Below are 22,239 nucleotides of genomic sequence, written 5' to 3'. Positions count from 1 at the left end.
GCGGTTCGACGTCCGTCCTCCGTTTGAGGACCACTGGGGGGTTGTTGACGCGATAACTTAATTACAAGGGTCAGGATCGGCGATCAATCCGCGGCGACACGACACATTACCCGCGATCGGTTTCCCTAACGAAGCAATAAGCAGTGGAGCGGGCGTAACTCGAGGCGATTCGTCACATCGATTAGCGTTGCCCGCTTAAGTGGCAATAATCCCTGAACTCCCGGTTAGCTCACTATAATTTTTACTCTCTCTCGTAGTTACTATACACCATAAACAGGCTCGAGACGAAAGAAAGAAATAAAGAAAGAGAAATACAACTGCTACTGTGCTATACGAATGGAGAAGGAGGAGGAGGAGGCCGACGACTATGGTCATCGTGGTTGGACCGTAGATGAAATGATTAAGAATGATTCACAAGCCGCTAGAGACGGCCAGTTGCCTCTCTTAATGAGTTGTAATTAATGGTCCGTGTATTAACCTTGGAGAAAAGTTTTCGGCCGACGAAATTGTTCGGTGATGCTGCAATTTTTTTCGAGACGTAAAATACGGGCGGCGCGAATATAAAAAATAAATAAATAAATAAATAAACAATTTAACTTTTTTGCTTGATTTATCGAAAAGGAGAGAAAAACACATTTAATATCATTCACGTAGAGAAATAATTATACGTTTATAATATAACATTACGTTCCGAGTTTATTCAATTATTAATTATTGTTAATCAAAGTGACAATTTTTCTTTCTTCGTTAATTCGAAATAATATTTCAACCATTTTATCTCTTCGTGTATGTACATCTCAACTCAAATTGTAGTATTTTCAAATAATTGTACATCGAAAAATTTCTTCCTATCACGTGTATAAACTCGTTGGGTGGGAAGCGTGGACAGGATCAGGAAATCTGGCATCTCGTGCTCGATCTCGCAGGATTAGACGAACGAGTATAACGACACTGTGCTATTAATAATTGGAAGGATCGCGATCGAGTTAGACGCAACGTGTAACTACCGTGAAACGCTACCTCGGCCGATTAATGGTTATAGGTGAGTCGGTGGTGTGCAAGATCGCGGAAGTCGCCACGAAACGTACGGCCTTTTTGCCTTTGTTGTTTGTCGAACGTTGTGTTAAGAACGGCCTATCTCTCTTTCTTTTTCCTCTTTCCCTTTTTTTCCGCAGCCTATCCTTCCCTGCTTGGGCAACGTTGGAGAACGTTTCTACGTGGCGTGTCGGTGTTAATGCGTGGGAAGTATTGCAAGGATATGAGGCTCGATCCTCGGGAACGATAGGGAAGTCGAGTATCGGTTACTGTTCTGATTTATCGATAGGTTCCTATTGTATTATCTAATTTTGCATCCTCTTCGGTTTTATTCGCGAACGAAGATAAAATGACGATTCGAAAGATTTTTTTTTTAGGAAAAGGTTTGTTGTGTATATAATGGGGATGGATATAATATCTTTAAGCGAAGTTATTTATAGTGCGCTTTTGTTTTCCAAGATGGATGCGATATCTGAAATTTTAAGGCGAAGATAAAGGAAATTTATATAGCATACAGTTTATGATAATTTGTTGTAATTTATTATTATTCCGAGCGTAAGAATAACGGCATAAAGATAATGATGGACGTTTACGAAAAGATAGATCGGATATTTTAATTAGCAGATAATGGCAAATTGTTTGGAGAATATCGATATCGAGTTTTAATAATATGATATACTTTAAATGCTTATAATTAAATAAAAATAATACGTAGGGGACGTAATGTGACGTTAAATTATAAATCTTTATAAATTATTTTACAATATATTTTATAATTACTTTTATCAATCTTCTCGACAAAATTATCAGGCTAGATAGAAATATTTATTAGCGCGTTGATGAGCTGCCGCTTTATAATAACGAAGCGTTAATTTCTCTTTCAACTCTGAACCAAATAATTCACGACGAATATATATTCTATATTTAACACAAAAGTATTTAAAAAAAAATACCCTCGCACTCTTTCAACTGCATATACAGCAAGCTTTATCGATATGTGGGCCGCAGTGAAAGGGTTAATCCTTTGCGTAGGTTACACTGTAAACTGGATCGTTTATGTCCAACTCCAATTTTTCCCTAAGCTCGTGGAAAAATTCCAAGCCAGAGATACTTATCGATAACCTTTTGTTATCCCCAACACTTACTCGTATATTCACAATGCATTCGGCATATCCCGATAAAAGGGAGGAAGGGGCATTGAAGCAAACCCATTTCTACGGTAGAATTATTTGTTGTAATTCGTTTAAAAGGATATAGGAGGAGTTTATCCGCGCGAAATCGTTGCGGTAACCGAACCGAGGCCGCTCGTTTCGAGGAGCTCAATGATTCCATTGCTGAGAGAGAGAGAGAGAGAGAGAGAAAGGGAATCGATCGGATCGTCGCCATATGGAACGGTGGCTGACCTCGGGTCGATTTCAGGAAAATGCGTGCAAAAGCGCAGCATCGAAGGTGCATTATCTCTCGCGATGCGGGACCGCGCGAGCGAAAACCGAATGTATAATTAATTCGAAGCGCGAGGCGCGGCCTATGCTTAATGAAGTCAGAGGTCAATGCGGCGCACTCGCTCGAAAATCAATTTTGACGCGTCGTTGCTCGATTCCCGACTCGACGCGACGCGGCGAGGGGCTTGTTGCCCGTATCGAACCGCTCTCCGCGGTTTTTCGTTTCTCGATATCGTATCGCGTACACGATACGAGAGAAATCCTTTCCAAACTTTCCATCGAGAGTTGATCGTGGTTAGGAATCATCGCGACGGTTCAAAATTTCAATGATGGCGTCAAGTTAAATTCCAAACGATCGTGACTGTTTTTCTTCTCTCTTTTTTTTTTTTTAATCCATGTGTCGAGAAGATAATGATACGATAAGAAGATTCGCCGAGTAATAAATTTACGGTATATTTACCGTACGGGATAAGCAGAATTAAGGATTCTTAACTCCGAAGTGGCCCCGAAGTGTTTACTTACCGGTAGGACGCAGTTCTGTTTCTCGGAACATTCCATTCGAGTTCGAAACAGCCATTTACTTTCGAGCTCACGTCCTTCGCAGTTCCACTCGAGACGTGTATACGATTCGGAGACGTCTCGCGGAGTGTCGTCAATTCCGCTTCTGATATCATTCTCGTCGTAAAAATTCTCTCGGATCCTCTCTTAAAGTTGGCGCGGGAAGATGGGCGGGCGAAGCGAGTAGATCTGGAAAATATCCAGAAGAGGAAGGGTCGAAGAAAGCTCGAGCCGCGTAGATGCGATCGAAAGTATGTTGAAAGAGGTACGTGTACGTGAAGCCGTTGTGTGTCGGAGTTGAAAGATGGAAGGAAGGAAGGAAGGAAGGAAGGAAGGAAGACGGAGAGAGAGAGAGAGGGGCAGGGCAGGGCAGGCCAACCTCTAACCATAATCTAGTATTATGTCGAGTGGTGTGTCGAGGGTCGGAAGAAGCGGTTGGGAACGAGTTTGTTCGTTTTGCCGGATTATCTTGCCTCCGCGTTTCGGCCGTGCGTATAAAGAGAGCGCGGGCATATTTTCACGGTTGAAATTCATGGTTCGAATCCGTGAACGACGTTACGCCGGCTTACCGGCGTGTATTCGTTTTAATCTATTCAACGAGCGAGACTGTGGACGAGCCACACGCGAAACCGCCAAGTGGGGCAAGGGGAGGAGAGGAGGCTTGGAAGAACGATACACGGTAGAACGGCCGTGAACCGGGAGGGGAGAGAACCGTGGAGAGGAGGGGAAAAAATTGGTAGGATCGAAGAAAGAATCTACGCGTTTCGATCGAACGCGAGAGAAAGAAAAATCTTCCCTTTCTTTTCGAAGAATGGAAAAATAGGCGTTGTTAATGAATTTCTAAATATTTATTTCTTTTGCCTTTCTTGCGCCGTTGTTGTTATTGGCAAGCGAGGATAACACATTCGGATGAATAGAAATTGGAATCGTAAGGTTTCCTTCGCGGAACAGGAGATGCATCCATCCAAATTTCGAAATGATCGGCGCACCCCACGTAATAGCGTGTGGCTTCGACGGACGCGCGTATACAGCAACGCGGGTCCGTCACAGCCGCGTCTAGCCGCCATTTCACGAATATCGAATTCCTTCGGGCAATTTTTGAATGATACTCGATAGCCGGGAATTCGTACGAGTGCGCACACAGGGTATTGCCTGTTCCACGCGTCTCACCCTCCGCCCCTCTTTGTCGTCCGTCCGTATCGCCGCGGCCCCTCGCCTCGTCATAAGTTCACCGTTTCGCCGTGGAATATTACGCGCCCGTGCGCGTAATAAACGAAGACGCTGAAAAACGTGATTGAGTTTCATACGGTAGCGGAGATTGCGTTACCGATCCTTGTGCCGTCGACGCCGTTCCGTGTCTCCTCCATTGCTCTTCAAATATCTACATCGATATTCGTCGATGCTCGTCGTTTGCCCTCGCACTGCCTTTTAACTCCATCTCCTCACGATCGATTCTATTTCTCCTCGACGAACGTTTGTCATGAAAAACGTGGTATTCAACGAATCATGTGTGCTACGTGGTACGATGGATTGTTTAGGATGTTTCGTTGTGTACATTGTGTAATAGGTCGCGAAAGGATGGGCGATCGGAAGCTTTTTTTTAAACTTATCTGCCCGAAATTTAGCCGGAGTTTATCTCTACTCCACGAGTCCGAGTATTTATCTCAAGAAAAACATTCCAGAACGCGATTGTCCCGAAATTCTCCTGCTCTCCAACGGTCACGTGTCCCTATTAGTCCGGATAATAGAGAGAGTCTACCGTGAATTCGTTTTGCCCGGGGACTCTTAGCCGAACTGCTTAACGCGCTCTCTCAACTAAAAGCACGCCCTCCCCCCCCTAAAGAATGGGAAGTGCTCTTAAGGGTTCGTGCTTTGCTCGAAAATAGCCGATTCGTCATGGCGTATCGTAAACATGTGCACCGGATAAAGCTGTCCTCGAGGATGCACTTCTGACGATTCTTACCACCCACTCGGTAACTCCACCACTAACTCTATCCCTCTCTCTCTTCCCCCCCTCTTTCTCTCTCTCTTTAAAAAATTCCATTTCGAACTCGTACGATGTGCACGACGGCCGACGCGGATTAAAAAAAAAAAAAAAAAAAAAAGAGAGGACAGAACCCGGCGTTGCGCTCCACGATCGCGGGTAATCCAATCCGTTTTCCCTCTTTTTCCCCTTTCGTTTTTTTTAAACGGGTTGAAATATTACGTTACAATCGAAAAAAAAAAAAAAAAAAAGAAAAGGAAAAAAATGGTCAACGTTTCCCCTCACAGTTTGGTTTGTCGCGACGCGCTCACGCTTCCCGATAACACGCATGCCCCATTACGAAATCGTCGTCGTGGAAGCGACGAAGACGAGGCGAACGGATAGGATAGGGATAGGGTGGGGGTGGAGAGATGAAAGGAGAGGGAGAGGACACGCGGAAGGGAGACGGAGAGAATCGTCGAGTGGTCCTTCACCTCTTTTCTTTTCCTTTTTTTTTTTTTTTTCCCTTTTTCCTTTTTTCGCGGCTGAATTTTAAACTAAGGCCGAACGCGTAAACGTTGGCCTTTGAGGGCGGTGGCGAGCGTTTTTTCGCCGAGAAAACGTTTCCCTGGCGAGATCCGTGTCCGGTCGTGCAACCGTTGCATAAATATGAGGGAACCGCGCACGAGAGTCGAGGCGAGCACGCGGCGACATGAAAATGCGATGAAGCCTTCGCCGATGACAGTGGGGAGAGGCGGGATGGGGAGGATGGTGGAGGAGCAAGAGGATGAAGGTGCGAGCAAGAGGCGAGGGATCGTCGATGGCGAGAGAGAGAGGGTGGCAGAATTTTCTCAACCCTCCCCGTCGACCCCCTCTTGTCACGGGTTACGACTTCGCGAATTTTCCCGGGGCTTGAAAAATTTCGATTGCCTTGTGAAAGATTAAAACATCCGCTCTTCTCGTCTCGCTCTCGAATCTCGACTTCTGGAAAAATTCTGGAAAAATAGTTTGCTTAATATATACAGCGACCGAGGCCCGGATTTTCTCCACTAAAGAAGAATTTTTCCTTTTTCTTTTTTTTATATTCCCTTTGTTTTCCTCTCGCGAATCATCGATTCCCGCGACAATTACCGCGGTATAAAATCTAGGATTGTGGGCCCAACGGGAAGAGGATCGTTGCATAAATATGAGGATGACGTGCGAGAATTGGAACACCGAGGACATGAAAATGCAATGAAGATTGCACGAAGGAGGAACGCGGTATAGATGGATAGAGGAGAAGAACGGATGGATAGAGGAGAAAACCTCGAGAATCTCGAGTTCGTAAGCAAAGGGAGATATCTGGAATTTTTTTTCATCTGGAAAAAAAGAAAATCCTCCGACAGCCAGTTGAATTTTGACACGAGGAAACGAGGTTACGTGATTAACAAAGGACGTGAGGAAGAAAAAAAGAAATACAAGAAAATGAAAAGAACGGACGAAGGTGACGACGGTAGGGTTCACGTGTCTCCGCGGTGGAAATTATTGTAATTTTCCCCGTCCTGGTCGTTGGCCGCGTTCAATGGGCCAAATATTCTATTTCTTAGCGAACCATTCTTCTCGTAATTACAGTTTTAATCTGTCCAGCAGAGCGGGAAAGAAGACCCAGTTTTGCCCACACGAGAGACACTCGCTATCCCCCTCCCCCATGCCTCCTCCTTTCTCCTATTCTTCTTTTACCAAAAATTTTTCTTCGCCAAGAAACACACTGCATCAACGGTTTTCTCGCGCCCGCCTACCCGTAAAATCGGCGATCATCCACCCGATAGGGAAATTGCTTCCGTCCGTGGAACCAATTACGAACCGTTATTACCGATTCCTCGAAAATGCTCCGTACCTAAAAATTTCATCTCCTCCCCCCTTTCCCGTTCACCACGACGGAGCTTGTCCCTTCCTCGTCGCAAATTACCGAACCTATTCTCCTCCCGGCGACTTTCACCGAGTCGCAGGAAACGGGCGCAGAGAAAAGAATCGTGGTAACCCTCTTCCCTCCTCCTCCTCCTCCTCTGGAAACGAGCAGCAACGTAGCGTGAAAGAGGGAGGAGAGATGGTGAATTGGAATCACGGAGAGGAAAAGAGGAAGAGAAGGTTGCTTCCAAAGGTTCGACCAAAAATCGTATCCATCCCCAGCGAGGTAACGCCGATCCCGGGGCAATGGGAAAAGTCTAAATGGGGGGATATCATTTTCTCGGTCAAATATTTGGGCATCACCCCCAACGTACGAACGAAGATATCTTCTGTTCCGCTACACCGCGTTTTCGACCTTGCCGCTTTCCTCGGCCCGTCCTCGTTTCATCATCAACCGAGATTTCGTTGGGATGGGAGAGAAAGGGACGAGAGAGAGAGAGAGTATGTGAATGAGAGAGAGATTCGCGATGAAAAATGGACGAGGAGGAGCGGAGCGCGGAGGGAAAGTGGAAAAAAGAGGGAGGAAGGGAAAGGAAGAGCGAGAAAGGGAGAGTGGGTCTGCACTTTAGCCCGATTAAATACCACGCTCCTGACCGGATAGAGCTGGTAATTACGCAAAGTGGTCGGTGGTCCCTGGTTACTTGGCGTTTACAGGCCTCTGCTCTCCCTAATGCTCTGATATTTTTGCTTCTCTGTACCCGTGATTTTTCCACGAGGAAGAGGAATCAAATTTCGGAAATCATCGTTGTCCGCTATTTCGAATATATCGTATTTGGATAAATAGAAAAGAACGAATCTATTCCCAAGTTACCGGCCAAAGAATTGGTATGTCAGTGTGAAATAGAAACCTGTTCAACGGGCAAGCGTGTGTAACAAGCCTATCTGCATTCAAGTTTTCTTTTCTTTTCCAAAGATAACTTTGCATCCTCTTGAATGGTATATATTTCCGCATTTTACGATTCTCATTGGTGTCGTTTAATTGCGACTGGCGCTATCGTCGAGGTATCGATGATTATTTATATCGCGTACAAGGAACGTTTATTGACCGAAATAAATGCCACGGATCGCTCGAGGATGAAGAAAAAGGTTAATGGATATTTTATGATTTACATGTCAATCACGAGCCTCCATTACCGGGCAAGAAGGCGAAGAATAATCTCGAGGAAATATCGAATATTTATCAGTTCCCTTTGGACGACGAAGATTTACGAAAAATAAAGTTCTCACGGATCCATTCGCGCATTGGCAGCTCTGAGAAATAAATAAGCTGGAGGATATAATTGAAAATTTTCTTCGATCGAAAGGAACAAAACTCGCCTTTGTTCGATTGTTGTTTCGATATTAAGCGGCTCGTTTTCTTTCTTCCCTCCTCGTGGACGAGGGGAAGCGATGTTAAAAAATGAAAAAATGGCATGAGGGGGCATTTGGATCGATCGGAGAGAGAGCAAGAAAGGAGGACTGGTGGAAAGACGGGGCGCGAAATTGATTTGATTACGCGGCTTCCTGTTTCTTTGGACGTTTTTCGCGGGGACAGGATGTAGCCGCGAGTGGATTCTCGCCGCGGTGGGGAACGAGGATCGTCGTGGCGTCGTTTCCTCGATCCCGGCCCTCGATTACGGCCGACGAAGACGTTGCCGAAGACGCGTGATTCCATTTGTCGGTTGCAAATCAAAACCGCAGCACGCCGTGGACCGCAGAAATGGGCATGAATTACTATCGATCGAATCGCTGGAAATCGCATCAGCCGTGTTATAATCGCCCCCCGACAGGCTCCCTCGAACGCAGACGTATCATACTTTGGATTTCTTTCCAATCCCTTTACCAATCCGTGAAACCAGAACGCGTAACGAGCTACAAAAGTTTCGCGAAATAAAAACGAAACCGGGGATTTCTCGCGTGCTACGCTGTAATCTCGCGAGATTACGGATACAAACGCGTTTTCTCCCCGGAAAGGAGAGAGTTCACGATCGTTTCACGCCTGTAACTCGATAGTTGTGCACCGATGTCGAGAGATATTCAGAGATATTCGATATTCCGTATACAAGTAATATCGAATTTTATTTACTTAACTTCTTTCTTCCTTCGCGTTCCACCAAATTCAACCGATCCTTCCTCGTTTTAATTCCTCTCTCTCTCGCGAGGTTGTAATCGGCTCGAGCAAAAGCCCATTACGCCAGATGGCTTTGTCACACCGCTGCCACCGTCCCAAAATTAATAACCTTACTACACACTCGACGCGTGTACCATACTCCCTCCCTCTCTCTTCTCTATCTCGCTTCGAAACGCTTCTCATCTCGTTTCTTCTCTTCTTTCGACCTTCGCCTCGTCCACCCTCTTTCGTTTCGCCTCTCCTTCGTCCTCTTTGTAGTTGACCGAAACAACTCCGCCGAATTATTTGTTCGACACGATTCGATACGCGCGTTTCTGTCGTATCTTATCTCCGATCTAACGTATCCCCTTCGAGGGTGTAATATAACTTTAGGGACTTCAGGGATGTGTATGCGCGACGAGGGATGTATAAGATCGTTTCATTGAACGCAATCAGAATGTTGCGTTCGTTGAACGAAACATTTTTTCCCTTCCTCCCCCCGTCCTAATAATTTTCGATTATTTCATTGTTTTAATCAATAAACGTCACGGCGATTCGATTTCATCCAATCTATCCTTGCCTTAGCATTTGGAGAAGGGATTCGAAGGGAATCCCCTTACCGGGGTAGAACCCTTACGAAGGGATTAATTGAAAGCGGATACGATCCTCGAGAATCTTTGAACAACCTCCTCGAGATGGGGAGGGGAAGAAAAACGGGTGAAAAACGCGAACTGAAATATAAATAAAATATGGGAAACGCACGCGATTCGAATTGTCGTGTTCCCGAGAGCGAGAATGTAAACAAATTGGGAGAAAGGGGAAATTTTGCGTCGATTCGCCGCGACAAACAAAGTCGAAGGGGCGATTAGTCGATTAATCGACGCGAAACGGGGCGGTCGAGGAAAATTTTGGCGCGGATCGAAATGAAGCGTTTTTTTTTAGAAAACGCTGTTCTCGCGCGCGTTTGCGCCCCGCGTGGGTTTGTCCACGCGCGAGTGTGGGAGAGTTAATGCAACTGTGCTGCAGGCCGTAATGCAGTTCTGCTTTTCGGGGCTTTCATACGCCGCCCCCGCAGCCCCGTGTGCTCACGGAACCGTGCCGTGTACACATTACTGGTTTTCCCTGGTTACCGCGTATCGAGTGTATCGCGCTCTCCTGCACGTAACCGCAATACTGCGGATCATTGTTTTCGAAAATACGGGCCAGGTTAGGTTCCCTGTAACATCGAGATCCGCCATTCAATCGGGAATATATATATACGGACAATGGATCGTTGTCTGCTATTCCTATCCCCGATGTCTGTGAATAATGGTGGCTAGTGTGTTTTAAGTGCCCCCAATTTGGCCCTCGAATAAAATCCCCCCCTTTTTTTTCTTTTTTTTTTTTCGGAGAGGAAAGCTCGTTTTATTTCTCGAGCGAGGATAAATACGCGTTAAATATCGCGCGAATTTCGCGTCGGGGAAATCGATCATCTACCCTTAAAATTCTTGACATCGTTTCTTCGCATCCAACTCCATTTCTTATCAAAATTCTTATCGACAAAGGCGATAGGGATAGGAATATCGTTCGCGATACAATGCCGCGCGTTCCTCCATGAAAATCCGTGGATAAGATGTCGATGAGGGGAGGAGGCTCGAAAAATATTCGAGAACGAATTCGAATACGTGCCAACCTTGGAATTCCTCGGTGAATTCCCTTCGCCGGGGGGATTAATCGAAGGGTCGGCAAGGTGGATTAAAAGCTCCTCGTTATTTCCTGGTAATACCTACCATGCTCCTCTTCTTCCGACTCCTCCTCATCATGGGCCGGGGAACCATTTCGTTCTGCCGAATTTAAGCCTCTCTCGACGAGCCTCTCCCGGCGCCAATGCACATTTAAATTGATGGCTTCACGGTCCCTTGCATTTCGCGCTGCGTGTACCCGATATCTCGCCCCTATCGTCTCCCCCTTTCGTCTCCTCCCCTCCCTCCGTACCCTCCTCCACGAGAGGCCCACGACTCTCGAGAGCTTTATCCTATTAATCAATGCGCATAAATTGTTTTAAGGGAATCGTTACTGCCCGCTCAGACACGCCATATAATGTCGAGGCGGGGTTAATGTCGCGCGCGGAACAAGAGGGAGCCAGCGAACCGGAATCATTAGATGTAACGCGGAATAGACGTTGGATTTATCGCACGGAAGGCCGGGAATTCGCAGGCCGCGTTTCACCGCCGTTTCCCTATTCATACCGGCGGCCAGACCTAACGTTGGATTGGCGTGGAAATTGGTGGTGGTGGGGCTCGATCGAGAATGGCGGCAATTGGAAATAGAGACCTCTAAATAGGGGCGTAAACCCTCCCTCCCTGTTTAGAAGAGATTTACGCTAATCCATCCGAGATTCGATCGAGATTATCGTTCTCGGAATGCTTCTATCGTTTTAGGATGGTCGAAAATATCTGTTATTTTCGATCATCGGGTGAACGAAGGGAGGAAGGGAGGGTGAAGGAATAAAAAAGAAAAGAAAAGAAAATATACGCGGTGGAAAATTCGCGAGTGATATTTTTCGAGAGAAGTGGCGAGCACGAGAAAAGGAGGTCGAAGGTGGATTTAAACGTTATTCTCCTCGCTTCTTTTCTCTCTCTCTTCGGAAGCTCTCTCGACTCGGTTCTCCTTTCTTCCGCCTTTTTCTCGTAGGCCTTCTCTCCTCTCGACTCTTGTGCTCTTCCCGGCGTGTCCCGACGGAAATCTCGAATAGCCAGAAGTGAACTGGACCATAGAAACAGGAAAGAAGACGGAGAATCTCTCTAGCCACGAGAATGCATAGGGAAAAAAAAGAAGAAAGAAAAAAGAGAGAAAAAAGAGAGAAGAGATTGTTGCTCTCGTACCGCTCGTATATCCAGCCGGACTTTATCTGACCGGCCTCTGCGCCCTGTTCCCCAAGATTTATCGGCGATACCGTTTTGCCCTGCTCGCATCACGCACGCGGGTAATAACGAATAATGTCGAGCAGTTAGGGAGAGAGAGGAAGAAAAGGGGAGGCGACCCCTCGGCGGTCTTAAGTGAAAAGTGAGCCCTCGTTCCGTGGAGGAGGAGGAGGAGGGTAAAGCCGGGATCGCGTACTCGGAACACGGAGATCGAGCTGAATTTTCTAAAAGGGGCGCCGAATAATACAATCGTTACCCCCACTTTCCTTCGTCCCATTTCTCCACTTCTGCCGATAATATTTCTCGTAATGGCGGGGAGAAGGGGGCTACACGATTCATCCCTCATCGTTCGTGTCAATTCGAGAGAGAACGTTCGAATCGCTCGAACGATGCGTTTCTTTTCTTTTTATTGATAATTTTATCACTTGCCGGTGTATGTATGTATGTATATATGTATGTATGCACTTTCCATCATCGGCTCCACGACGTCTCGTCTCGACGAGAGAGAGGAAAAGCCTGTCGTTTAACGAGCCGAATGAGAGCTCCTTCGAAACGATAGACTCGTCAACCAGGGGGGGAGGAGAAGGGGGAGGGGGACACTGGGTTTAATTATTTTCTCCCGCGAGTCAAAAGCGGCCGCGTGTTCTTTTAATTGTTTCTTTGTCCCGCTCCTCTTTCCGCGCGGACTGCGGACGGGTTCTATTTATTTTCCTCGGGGACGCTCGACCACTCTGGAACTTGAAACATTCCGCCATTGAGAACGATCTTTCGCAACGTTGCACGCCCTCTATCGCCCCCCTTTTTTCGCTTTCCACTTCCTCGTTTCTTTTTTTTTTTTTTTTTTCCTCCTCCCTTCCTTCTCCCAGCTTCCTTCTCCACCGTTTCTGACCCCCTTTGAAATTATCAGCGCTTCACGCTACTATTCGTCGTTAAGTATTTCACGCCGGTCCCGCCGGTAGCGCGACGCTCGTTTATTTGCGCTTGCACAAACGACGCGGATCGTTGAAATAAATCGGCGCTTTGAAACTCACTTTTTCTCGTGACCGCATTTTCGCTACCGTACCGCGTTCAAACGCAAATATCTCCCCTTTGTTCGTGGAAACGTGGAGAGAGAGAGAGGGAGGGGCATTCTTTCTTCCTCCGAATTTCGCGGAAAAATTCTGCAAACTTTTACCACGGGTTCCCATCTTCATCGCCGGATTCATTCGTATCGCGAACGTTTCACGAAATCGAACGGTTTCGTATAAATACGTTTTCGGAATCGGTACGATGGTCTGGTAAACTGAACGAGGGGGGGAGGGAAAAAAGGAGAAAAAGAAAGAAAAAAGACCGCGGGATTCCGTCCAAGGCAGAAACGTTCCAATTCGATAATCGAGTGCACCACTTTGCAGTTTTCATCTCCGCTCCCCGCAATAACATCCGATCCATGATATTTCTACGAGCCGGCCGCTGTTTGGAACCGGTCGCTGGAACGACTTGTCGTCCACTGAATTCTTTCCTTTCTTTCGGAAAGATCCCGCCGATCGTATTTTCTACTCTGTCGATTTTCTCCTTCGATGAAAGGAGAGCGCGCACGCGCGCACCCTCGAGCCAACGGAGCCGAGTAATCGGGCGAAAGGGAAGGAGAGGACCTTTCGAATCCACGATTAATATTCGAAAAATATTATATTCCACTACTCGTATTTCCAAATATTCTTCCATTTTTTTGATTCATCGCGGTATAATCTTTTACGAAATTTTGATATACGATATTCGTTTCAAACGTATTATTCCACGAATGTATTAACATGCTCTGTATCAATCTTCTCCTCTTCCTCCTCCTCGATAAATTCCACCGTGTTTCGTTGCCGCGAAACGATCTGGCAAAATCGTGAAAGGAGGGGAGGGAAGGGATAGGGTAGGCATTGTCGACGCCTTCACGGGTGAAAATAGAAGGTGCGGAGAGCTAGGAAAGGGGATAGATGGTGCTGCACAGAGAGAGGGATATGCACGCGAAAATGTCAAGCGCAATTTCTGAAATTCCATCGTGTCGCTTCCCCTTGCCACTCAAATGCCGCGCTCCTACGCCCTCCATTCTCCTCGTCTTCCGCCTCTTGTCCGCCAATCTGTAAGAGAATTTCTCTTTACCTCCCCCTCCTCCTCCTCCAACCCCAATTCCGCTTCTTTCTCCGTCTCTTGCCCCCGTGACGACACACACACACATTGACGCGCACGCAGGTGTAGGTCAGACAGGATCGACCCGATAGATTTTGTCACCGATACATCAGGACGAGATCGAGGTGGACGAAACGCTTGTAAACCTTCGTTCTCCGTTTTCTTTTCTTTTTTTCGAAGCAGATACGATAGCACTCGGCAAGTTTTCCACGGGAGAATAAAATTTAACCCGCGATACATCCCGTCAGGGAATGGAACCCCCTTTTTATTCCGCTCCATCTTGTTCCCTGACGTGACCCCGTTTCCAATTGTCCTCCCGCGGCTTTCCGCCGCGGTGCACGTGCGCCGCTGGCAGCTCGCATTCCGTGACGTGCATGCTTGCATGCATGCATGCATGCATGCATGCATGCCGCGATGCAGCAAAAGGAAGACGTTGCGCCCCGCCAATGGCGGCTCCAGAGACGCGGCTCCGTGGACGGAAAGACATTTACGCGTCCCATTTACGCGATGGAAAAGGTGTACCCGATTTATCCGAGATTATCCGGCCGAAGATCTGTCCGGATCACTTTTCTACGATTCGATCGCAATTTATTCCCGTGTTTGTTTTTCGTTTCCTCTCAAATCGTTATTATCGAGGATTATACGCGCGAGTGGGGGGAAAATTTTCTCCGCTACCCCTTTCCCGTTATACGAGAGAGGAACAGTGGCAGGGCGCATTGTATGCAAAACACGAGTATCGGTTAATGAACGCGATTGTTCCCTTCTCAGCGAGCATATGTTGATTTTTATGTATTCCGTCCGCGTCGTGGATAAAAGGGGGAGAGAAAGTCGCGCAAAGGTCTCGACAGTTTCAAAGTGGCAAAGCAGAAAATCGGAAGAGCGGGGAGGGGAGCCGATGAACAATCGGAACCAGTCGTCGTCGGGGAGGAATGGGGGGTGCGACCGATTCAAAGGAGTAATTGTTATTATACGCGGAGTTGCATATAGCAGCGGAAACAAAGCTGCGCAGCTTTTGTGCACGCACCGCTCTCGCGTATACTGGCTTTCTTTTCTGGCTCTTCGTATCGAGAGGGGAAAAGCGGGGGAGAGCCGACGAGAGAACTATTCATTTGCAACCCCGAAAGGCCGAGAGAAAATCGAGCAACGCGACCCGCGTCGCAATTTTATGTCCCCGTCGCATGCCACGGCCGGTAATTCTTACGTTCGTGGGGCCCATTGTGGCCTATGCGAGCCGCGTGACCGCCCGTTCGACGCGGCCGAATAAACAAAAGGGCGAGGAAAAGAGGAACGAGCTGTTGCGGGGGCGTTGTTTCGAATGGTTTCTGGTTTTAAGCAGCGGTCATTAAACGCAGAAACGTTACAGTATGCGATTCGATGGCAGAATGCTCGAGAAACATGCTAAATATGTACGTATTACGATTACGTTGGAAACCGTTTAACTGTAGCGAGAATTAATTTTATTCAACGTCGTTAACAAGTGTGCGTAAGAAATACACGCGTGAGGATTAAACGAATTGAGATAAATAAAAATTCGCTCGAGGAAGGGAAGAAGGGAATCGTGCCATCGAAGTCACTTTTCGATTCATCCCGATATCTCGATCCGTTGTCGAGATACGAAGCGTTTGTATAATTCGTTTAATGCAAAAGTTATGAATGGGTCCGCGACCCAGTGACCCAGATATTTTTCCTGGAAACCCGTATCACTTGTTTCAAGAATCTCGCGTCTGTTGCTTGTCTGGTGTTTGGAAATTGGTCAATGAAACGAGAACAGGATGGAGATATGATAATTGAAAATATTCTCTTTTCCTTACGCGACGATATCTCGGGAACCAAAAGTCGTATTCGGATAAATCGAAAAGCGTCTTAAAATGTTCCCCGTTTCCAACGATCTCTCATTCATCGACAAGAATTTAACATTCGCGGAATTATAACGGTTTAAGATTTTTCCAGTAATTTTAATCCGAGTCCAGTTTTAAGATTTAAATTTGAACGCGTTTTATCCTTTATATTCGATTCCTATTACGATCTCTACAAGTACACGATCGTTCGTTGGATGGATTCGATGGACGCGAAACGAGGAAAAGAGAAACGAACGGTTTCGTATGGTTTTAACAGTTCCATATGGTTTTAAGCGGTTGTCGTTAAACGCGGTACCGGGTGAAAATCTGTTTAATTCCCTATATTGCGGCAGGGATACACGAGCCGGCCGTGTCTTTCGCTCGTTAGGCAAATATTTCGAACAGGGCGCTCGTTTCGATCTAACAATCGGCAGTATCTATCCCGGCGTTAACAACAACCGATGCAGATTCTCGCCGATTTATTACACATACCTATATATATGCACATATTTCTCCGTTCAACCATACACACGAAATCCATGAAACAATTTCAAATGCACGCCCGCGCGCAACGGGCGATTATTCCCCGATCCTTTCAAACCACGAACCAGTGTATATAAAACCGGCTAATCAAGCTCATGGCGCCTCGTACATCGACGAAACAAAACTCATCGGCGGGGAACGCCTGGAAAGCAGGGTTGCGGTTCCAGCGGCGGCGGCACGCGAATACGCAATTATTTTTAATTGCGCCGGGGAATGGCGATCGCGTTCGGGGTTTCCGCGGCCGCATTAAAATGCGTCTGGGTGTAAAATTGAAACGTGCAAATCCAGCCCGTGGGCCCCCGCGTGCCCGCCCCGATAACGTGATTTTCAACAAATAATTTTCCCGTCGATCACCAACCAACCCCCACCTTTCGTACGCCTCGCCCGTCTCGCGGATCGGATTAACGAAATCGGTCGCGAGATCGCGCCTCAACGAGCGACAAGGGGCCGGCGATGGCCCAGTTAGCTCATCAGCTTCATTCGTCGACAACCTCCCCCTCCCTCGAGGGAACCGAGGGGCCTCGAAACGGTTTCAACTGACCTCCCGAATTATCCCGAATCGCGCCCGATTACCCGTGTTATCGCAATTACGCCGCCCTCCCCCTGTTTTAACGCGCTTTAACTGGTTTTTCGGACTTCGAGGAGGAGGTCTCGTTAAATCTCGGGTGGGTAATCACGAATTTTATCATAGAAGGTGTTTCTACTATTATACTCCCTCACCTTCGTCGGGAATTGTATTTGATGAAAGTTTGGAGCGCGATATGCGCGGATGCGGTTGGACGACGACGGGGAGGGGAAAGGAGGAAGAGACACGTTTAAACCGAAGAGGGAACTTAATGAGAATAAAGGTGGAGCATGGAGATCGTGCGGAGATTCGAGTGCACGTGTCAAGAATCGCGTAACGCGTGATGTCTAAGATTCGAGTGATGCATACGAGAAACCGGAAAACTTAAAAAAAAATCATTGACACGTTTTATCGTCGCAATTATCATTGCTACGGTTTCGTTATTTCCTTTTAATTTCCCATTCGTCCCATAAATCCCGGATCATTTGCGAAATCGAATTTTTAAATCGTGTCTCGTAAACCGAATCAAGCATCGCCGCGCACGCGTCGAACGCGTTAAACGCTGCTACCTTTACTCGCAATTGCCAAGATACGAGTATCATGGTGGCAACCGCTTCTAAAAAAAAAAAAAAAAAACAAACACGCATAAATCCCCCCGTGGCGGAGATCGGGCCGCGAATCGAAACGCGATTCGACGATCCGATAAGCGGAATTCTTGGAATTTCTTGGCGGTGAACGCTTCGCGGAGGACTCTCTCGATTACCGATCTTGAAAAATACAGTCAGTAGCCAGTCGGGCCGCGACTGGCCGGTTATCAAGCGATCGCGTATTCGCTCGAAGAAGAAAAAAAAGAAAGAAAGAAAGAAAGAAGAGAAAAAGAATCGGCCGGGATTACCAGCGGAGCCGGGGCCCCAATTGTATATATCGCGTGGTTGGCCAACTTGCGCGAGAGATGGAAATCGCGTTGTCATCGAGTTTATCGCAATTATCGTGGCGCTTGTGCGTGGGAATGTAATTAGCCCGGGACCGCCGGGGCAAACAATAACGTTCTCCTGCCCCCTCCCCTCCGTACGAAAGCGCGGGTGCACGCGAATTGGGGATTTTTCTGGGGGATCGATAACGGGGTGGGGGGCGTTCCTGAATACGCATATATATATATATATATATATATACGGGGCGCATAAAGCTTTTCACTCGGTGGATATCGGCCCGATGCGGGAATGCGCTTACGTTTTATCACGTTTCCCTCGCCCCCTCGTACGATCTTCCGAGATTTAATATCTCGCGACGCGTTATACGCGTTGATCATCGACGGGCATGTATTTCGTAATATTTGTTCGCAATGAAACAATACGAATCCTTTTCTTATTTTCTACGAGCGATTCATTTAGCTTCGTCACCATTGCATCGAGAATAATCGAAGTAGAGATATTCTGTAGAGAGGATAGACTAGATTGATCGATGATTCGAAGTTGTACAAATCGGTGCAAATCGGGGGGAGAAGAATCGAGTCGAGAAGAAAAACGGAAGGAACGAATGCGAGGAATCGATGGGGAGGGGGATGAAAAGGAATCGCGCGCGGTCGATTCTATTCACGCGCGCGGTGGACGCCGGGGGTACAAGGTTAGAAGAGATAAGCATCGTCGGATTAATTATGCGTGATGCGTGCGGCCAGAAGAACGGCGCGCTCTATTCAATTATCATTGTTTCTCCTCGAGTTTACAGATGTTTCCGCGATAATCAAGGATCGCCGCGCGATCCTGCCGACTCGTATTAACCGGCCGTTCAATGAGGGGGAGAGAGAGAGCGAAAGGTCGGAGAGCGCGCCACGTCCGCTCGAGATGTGGACGTGGCTCGAAGGGAAAACAAAAGGGGTGGAGAGAGGTGGTTGGAGACCGTTCGCCGCGCGATTTAATTAGACTTCGTTGGAAAAATTCACGCGGCTGAAGCTCGCAGCGGCGCCGACGATCGTACTCGCTCACTGGCAACGGGCCAAACGTAGCGGTCGTTAGTGCGTTTGCACGGGATCGTGATCCGCTTGCGAATCGCGCGTCGTGTAAAATCGAGCCGCACAATGCGAGATCGGTGATACGAGAGCTAAGGGGCGAGTTCTCGTTTGATCTGGCGCGTGATGGTGTACCGATTTTCGAGGAGTGATTCGAATGACGGGAATAGAAAGAAAAAAAAATGTTTGGAGCTACGTTTGTAAAGGAGTTATTCGAATTGAAATTTTTGAATCGGGACGAGGGATGGTCGCGACACGGAGAATGGGAAATCTCTGGTGGATGGTGGAACGGGCAGTGCGATTCGGGAAAAGGGGGATGGTAAGAGGCGCTCACAACTCTTAACGGAAATAAATAGTTGGGGAGTTTCCGCTAGTAGTATTCCGGTTGTGCGGACTGCGAAAGGGCGGAGAGGGGAAACACGGCATTGGCGTTACCGCGCTCTATTTCCGTTCCTCTGTTTTTCACAGCCCTTTTTCTCTTTTGGACGCCGCGCTTCGTTTCGTTCTCTACATTCTTCGCCCCTCATCCCGCCCGGACCCGAATGTTTTCATTCGTCCCATTGTGCGCCGAATGCCGAAACGCTGATGCGAAAATTGTTTTCCTTTTTTGCCTTCGTTAACCCACATTCACGGGGCGCACAGTGCGCTCGGCTCGCGCGCTCGGATCGCTCGCTTAACCCTCGAGAGTCGAGCCCCAGAGAGAGAGAGAAGAGAGAGAGCCGCTTCCCGCGCTCTTTGCGCCCGTTTTCTCTGAATTAAGCTGATTTGCACGCTTCCATTCCGACAACAGCGTTGCAATTTCCTTTCCTCGCCACGCACACGGTTTCCTTGTTTTTTTTTTTTTTTCCATTTTGGAAAATCGAGGGGAGGAAAGAGTTACGTAACCCTCGAGAATCGAAATTCGTCGATTTAACGAACATTTAACAAACATTGTTCCCAGGCTAGGATTGGGTGCAGAGCGTAGCGGAGGGATAAAACGGGAAATCGACTCGTGCGTGAAAAATCCTCGTAGCGGGATGTCATCGTTACGAATTTCGAACGGCGATAGGAGAGCAGGTGCGCGCTAGCTGGATTAGGCGTGGAATCGCGCGGATAACATGTTTTCCTTCGATAATGCCGCGCGACAAAGGGATTTCGCGAGAACGCGACTGACGTCGAGTTTAAATCTGGGGAGAAGGGAGGGAGGGGAAAAAAAAACGCAGCCCGCGTTTGTGCGTCGGACGCGCGTCGAACACGAGGCGTGATCTCCGATAGATTGGAGAGGTTTTTAGAAAGGCTTTGTTCCACTTATCGATTTTATTCCGAGCTTAAAAATTTCAAGTCGGAATAAAAATTAATCGATCGATATAAAATTTTCTTCGCTTTCTCTCTTTCTTTTCTCTAAACTTATATGCATATGATATTTACTTTAAACTCGGAATTTGTATACCTAAAATGTTACCAATCTCGCTCGTTAAATATTATTACGCGACACAGAAGTTAACCTGTGTTACCTCCACGACGTGACTCTCTCCTCTCCACCCTTCCTCCCCGTCCCAACCGGTCAAGATGTTTCCCCGCGAAAAATGCTGAAACATAACCGAATGAAAAATCCGTGCGCGTTGCGGTCGGTGTAACGCTCGCGGTAGCAATTACTCTCACCCTCTAACGATGGCGGGGGATTTTGTTTTGTTTGCAGGCGTAGTCGGAGCTCGGAACTTGACGATGGAGTGCCGCAAGGGTCGACGGAAAGGTCTACTCAGTGGCCTGGTGTTTGCGTGGCTGGTAACCAGCGGTTGTACCGTCGCGGCGCGAAATATAGGTGAGTGGCAAAGTATTTACGATTTCACCGCCGATTCCAAACCTGTGCGGACCTGTCCACACGCCGCCTCTCCGTCCTTGTGCCAATTAAGCGTCCCGAGTGGAGTGGAGTGCGCGCGCGCTCGTGCGCGCGAATATTTACAAGCCGCGCGAGGGCCGTGTTCGCCAAGCCCGTGAAAAATTGCCCGCTTTCGAGTTTCGAATGGTTGTTGACGACGAAAAGCCTGTGGACAGGGTCGAAGGACCTCGATCGGCGGCGACTTCTGCTTTGTTGCATGCGGATAATTGGTAAGAAGGAAATATTTGGCGGGGTCCAGATACCATGCGATGTTCGTTTCAACCCTGTTGTGAAGTCTTGGACGGCAAGAAATATTGCATCGCTTGTGTTGCGTTACTCCTTTTCTTCCTTTTTTTTTCTTTTTTATCTTTCTGAACAGATTCCGCAACGTCAATAATCTTTTCCCCTCTTCTGTATCTTTCTGTATTTCATCCACTCTGTCTCTCTGAAACCGACCATTCTTTTAGAAATTCTATACTAGTTATTATTATTAATATTATCAACCTCTCTTGTCTCTTCATCCATTATATGTATACCTTCGTATATAAAACTACGTCAAAAAAAAACGTTATTCCCGTAAATAAAACATTTAATTCGCTCGGATGAGAAATAATGAAAAATAATAACAACGATTGAACTATCGTTTAAAAAAAAAAAAAAAAAAAGAAAAAACGAATCTCGCAAACGAATCTTATCATTACTTAAAACAATTTTCTCCGCGATCACTTGCTTAAATTCTCGATCAAACGAATTAAAATCGTTTGAAAATCAATCCAATTCGATTCCGGTGCGGACTCGAAAAAAAGGAAAAAAAAAGAAAAAAAATAGTTATCGTCGGAATACGCGTCGTGGATGAAACGTGTCGCGCAGCTGTGTGTACGTGTGTATACGTACGGGGAGGGGAGGGAGGGGTTTTGGGGAAGCGGACACGGTAGCAGCGGGGCGAGGGAGGGGCTGGGACAACGCGGATCGACGCACTGCATATCCGGTCGGGCGAAACCGCAGCACGGCGGCCGCGCTTACGGGTTGACCGTTGAAACATTTATCGGAAAGCAAACACGGTGTGTTTAATAACGAGGATGGAAGTAGCCCGGGCTCCGACTAGTGCGTGTGCGTGCGTGCGTGCGTGTGTATGCGCACGCTAGGCGGCCTGTTACGTATCGCGGCCAAGATCGTTCCTCCGCAAATCGTCCCTCTACCCTTGAGAAGACCCTTAGAAAGAGGGAGGATGGACCGGCCGTACGAGAATTAACTCGTTCGGCCCACCGCTAATCGATTTAGAAGAAGATTGCCGTGTCGAGTGATATTGTTGCGGGAAGAAAAAGAAGGGGAGCGGAAG

General features: G+C 47.4%; 1 protein-coding gene across 7 annotated transcripts in view; it reads left to right on the top strand.

Moving 5' to 3' along the window:
• Positions 1 to 22,239, top strand: part of LOC552142 (latrophilin Cirl) — a 362,490-nt gene that overhangs the window by 107,179 nt on the left and 233,072 nt on the right. For all 7 annotated transcript variants that reach the window (XM_006571349.3, XM_006571347.3, XM_006571350.3 and 4 more), the window contains one exon: positions 20,721 to 20,843. In XM_006571349.3, the coding sequence (XP_006571412.1) occupies positions 20,747 to 20,843 (97 nt within the window). In that variant the 5' untranslated portion in view covers positions 20,721 to 20,746. The remainder of the gene's footprint in view (positions 1 to 20,720; positions 20,844 to 22,239) is intronic.

The sequence above is a fragment of the Apis mellifera genome, linkage group LG1 (genome assembly GCF_003254395.2).
Source record: "Apis mellifera strain DH4 linkage group LG1, Amel_HAv3.1, whole genome shotgun sequence".
Lineage (NCBI taxonomy): Eukaryota > Metazoa > Arthropoda > Insecta > Hymenoptera > Apidae > Apis > Apis mellifera.
This window is presented reverse-complemented; position numbering and strand designations above follow the sequence as displayed.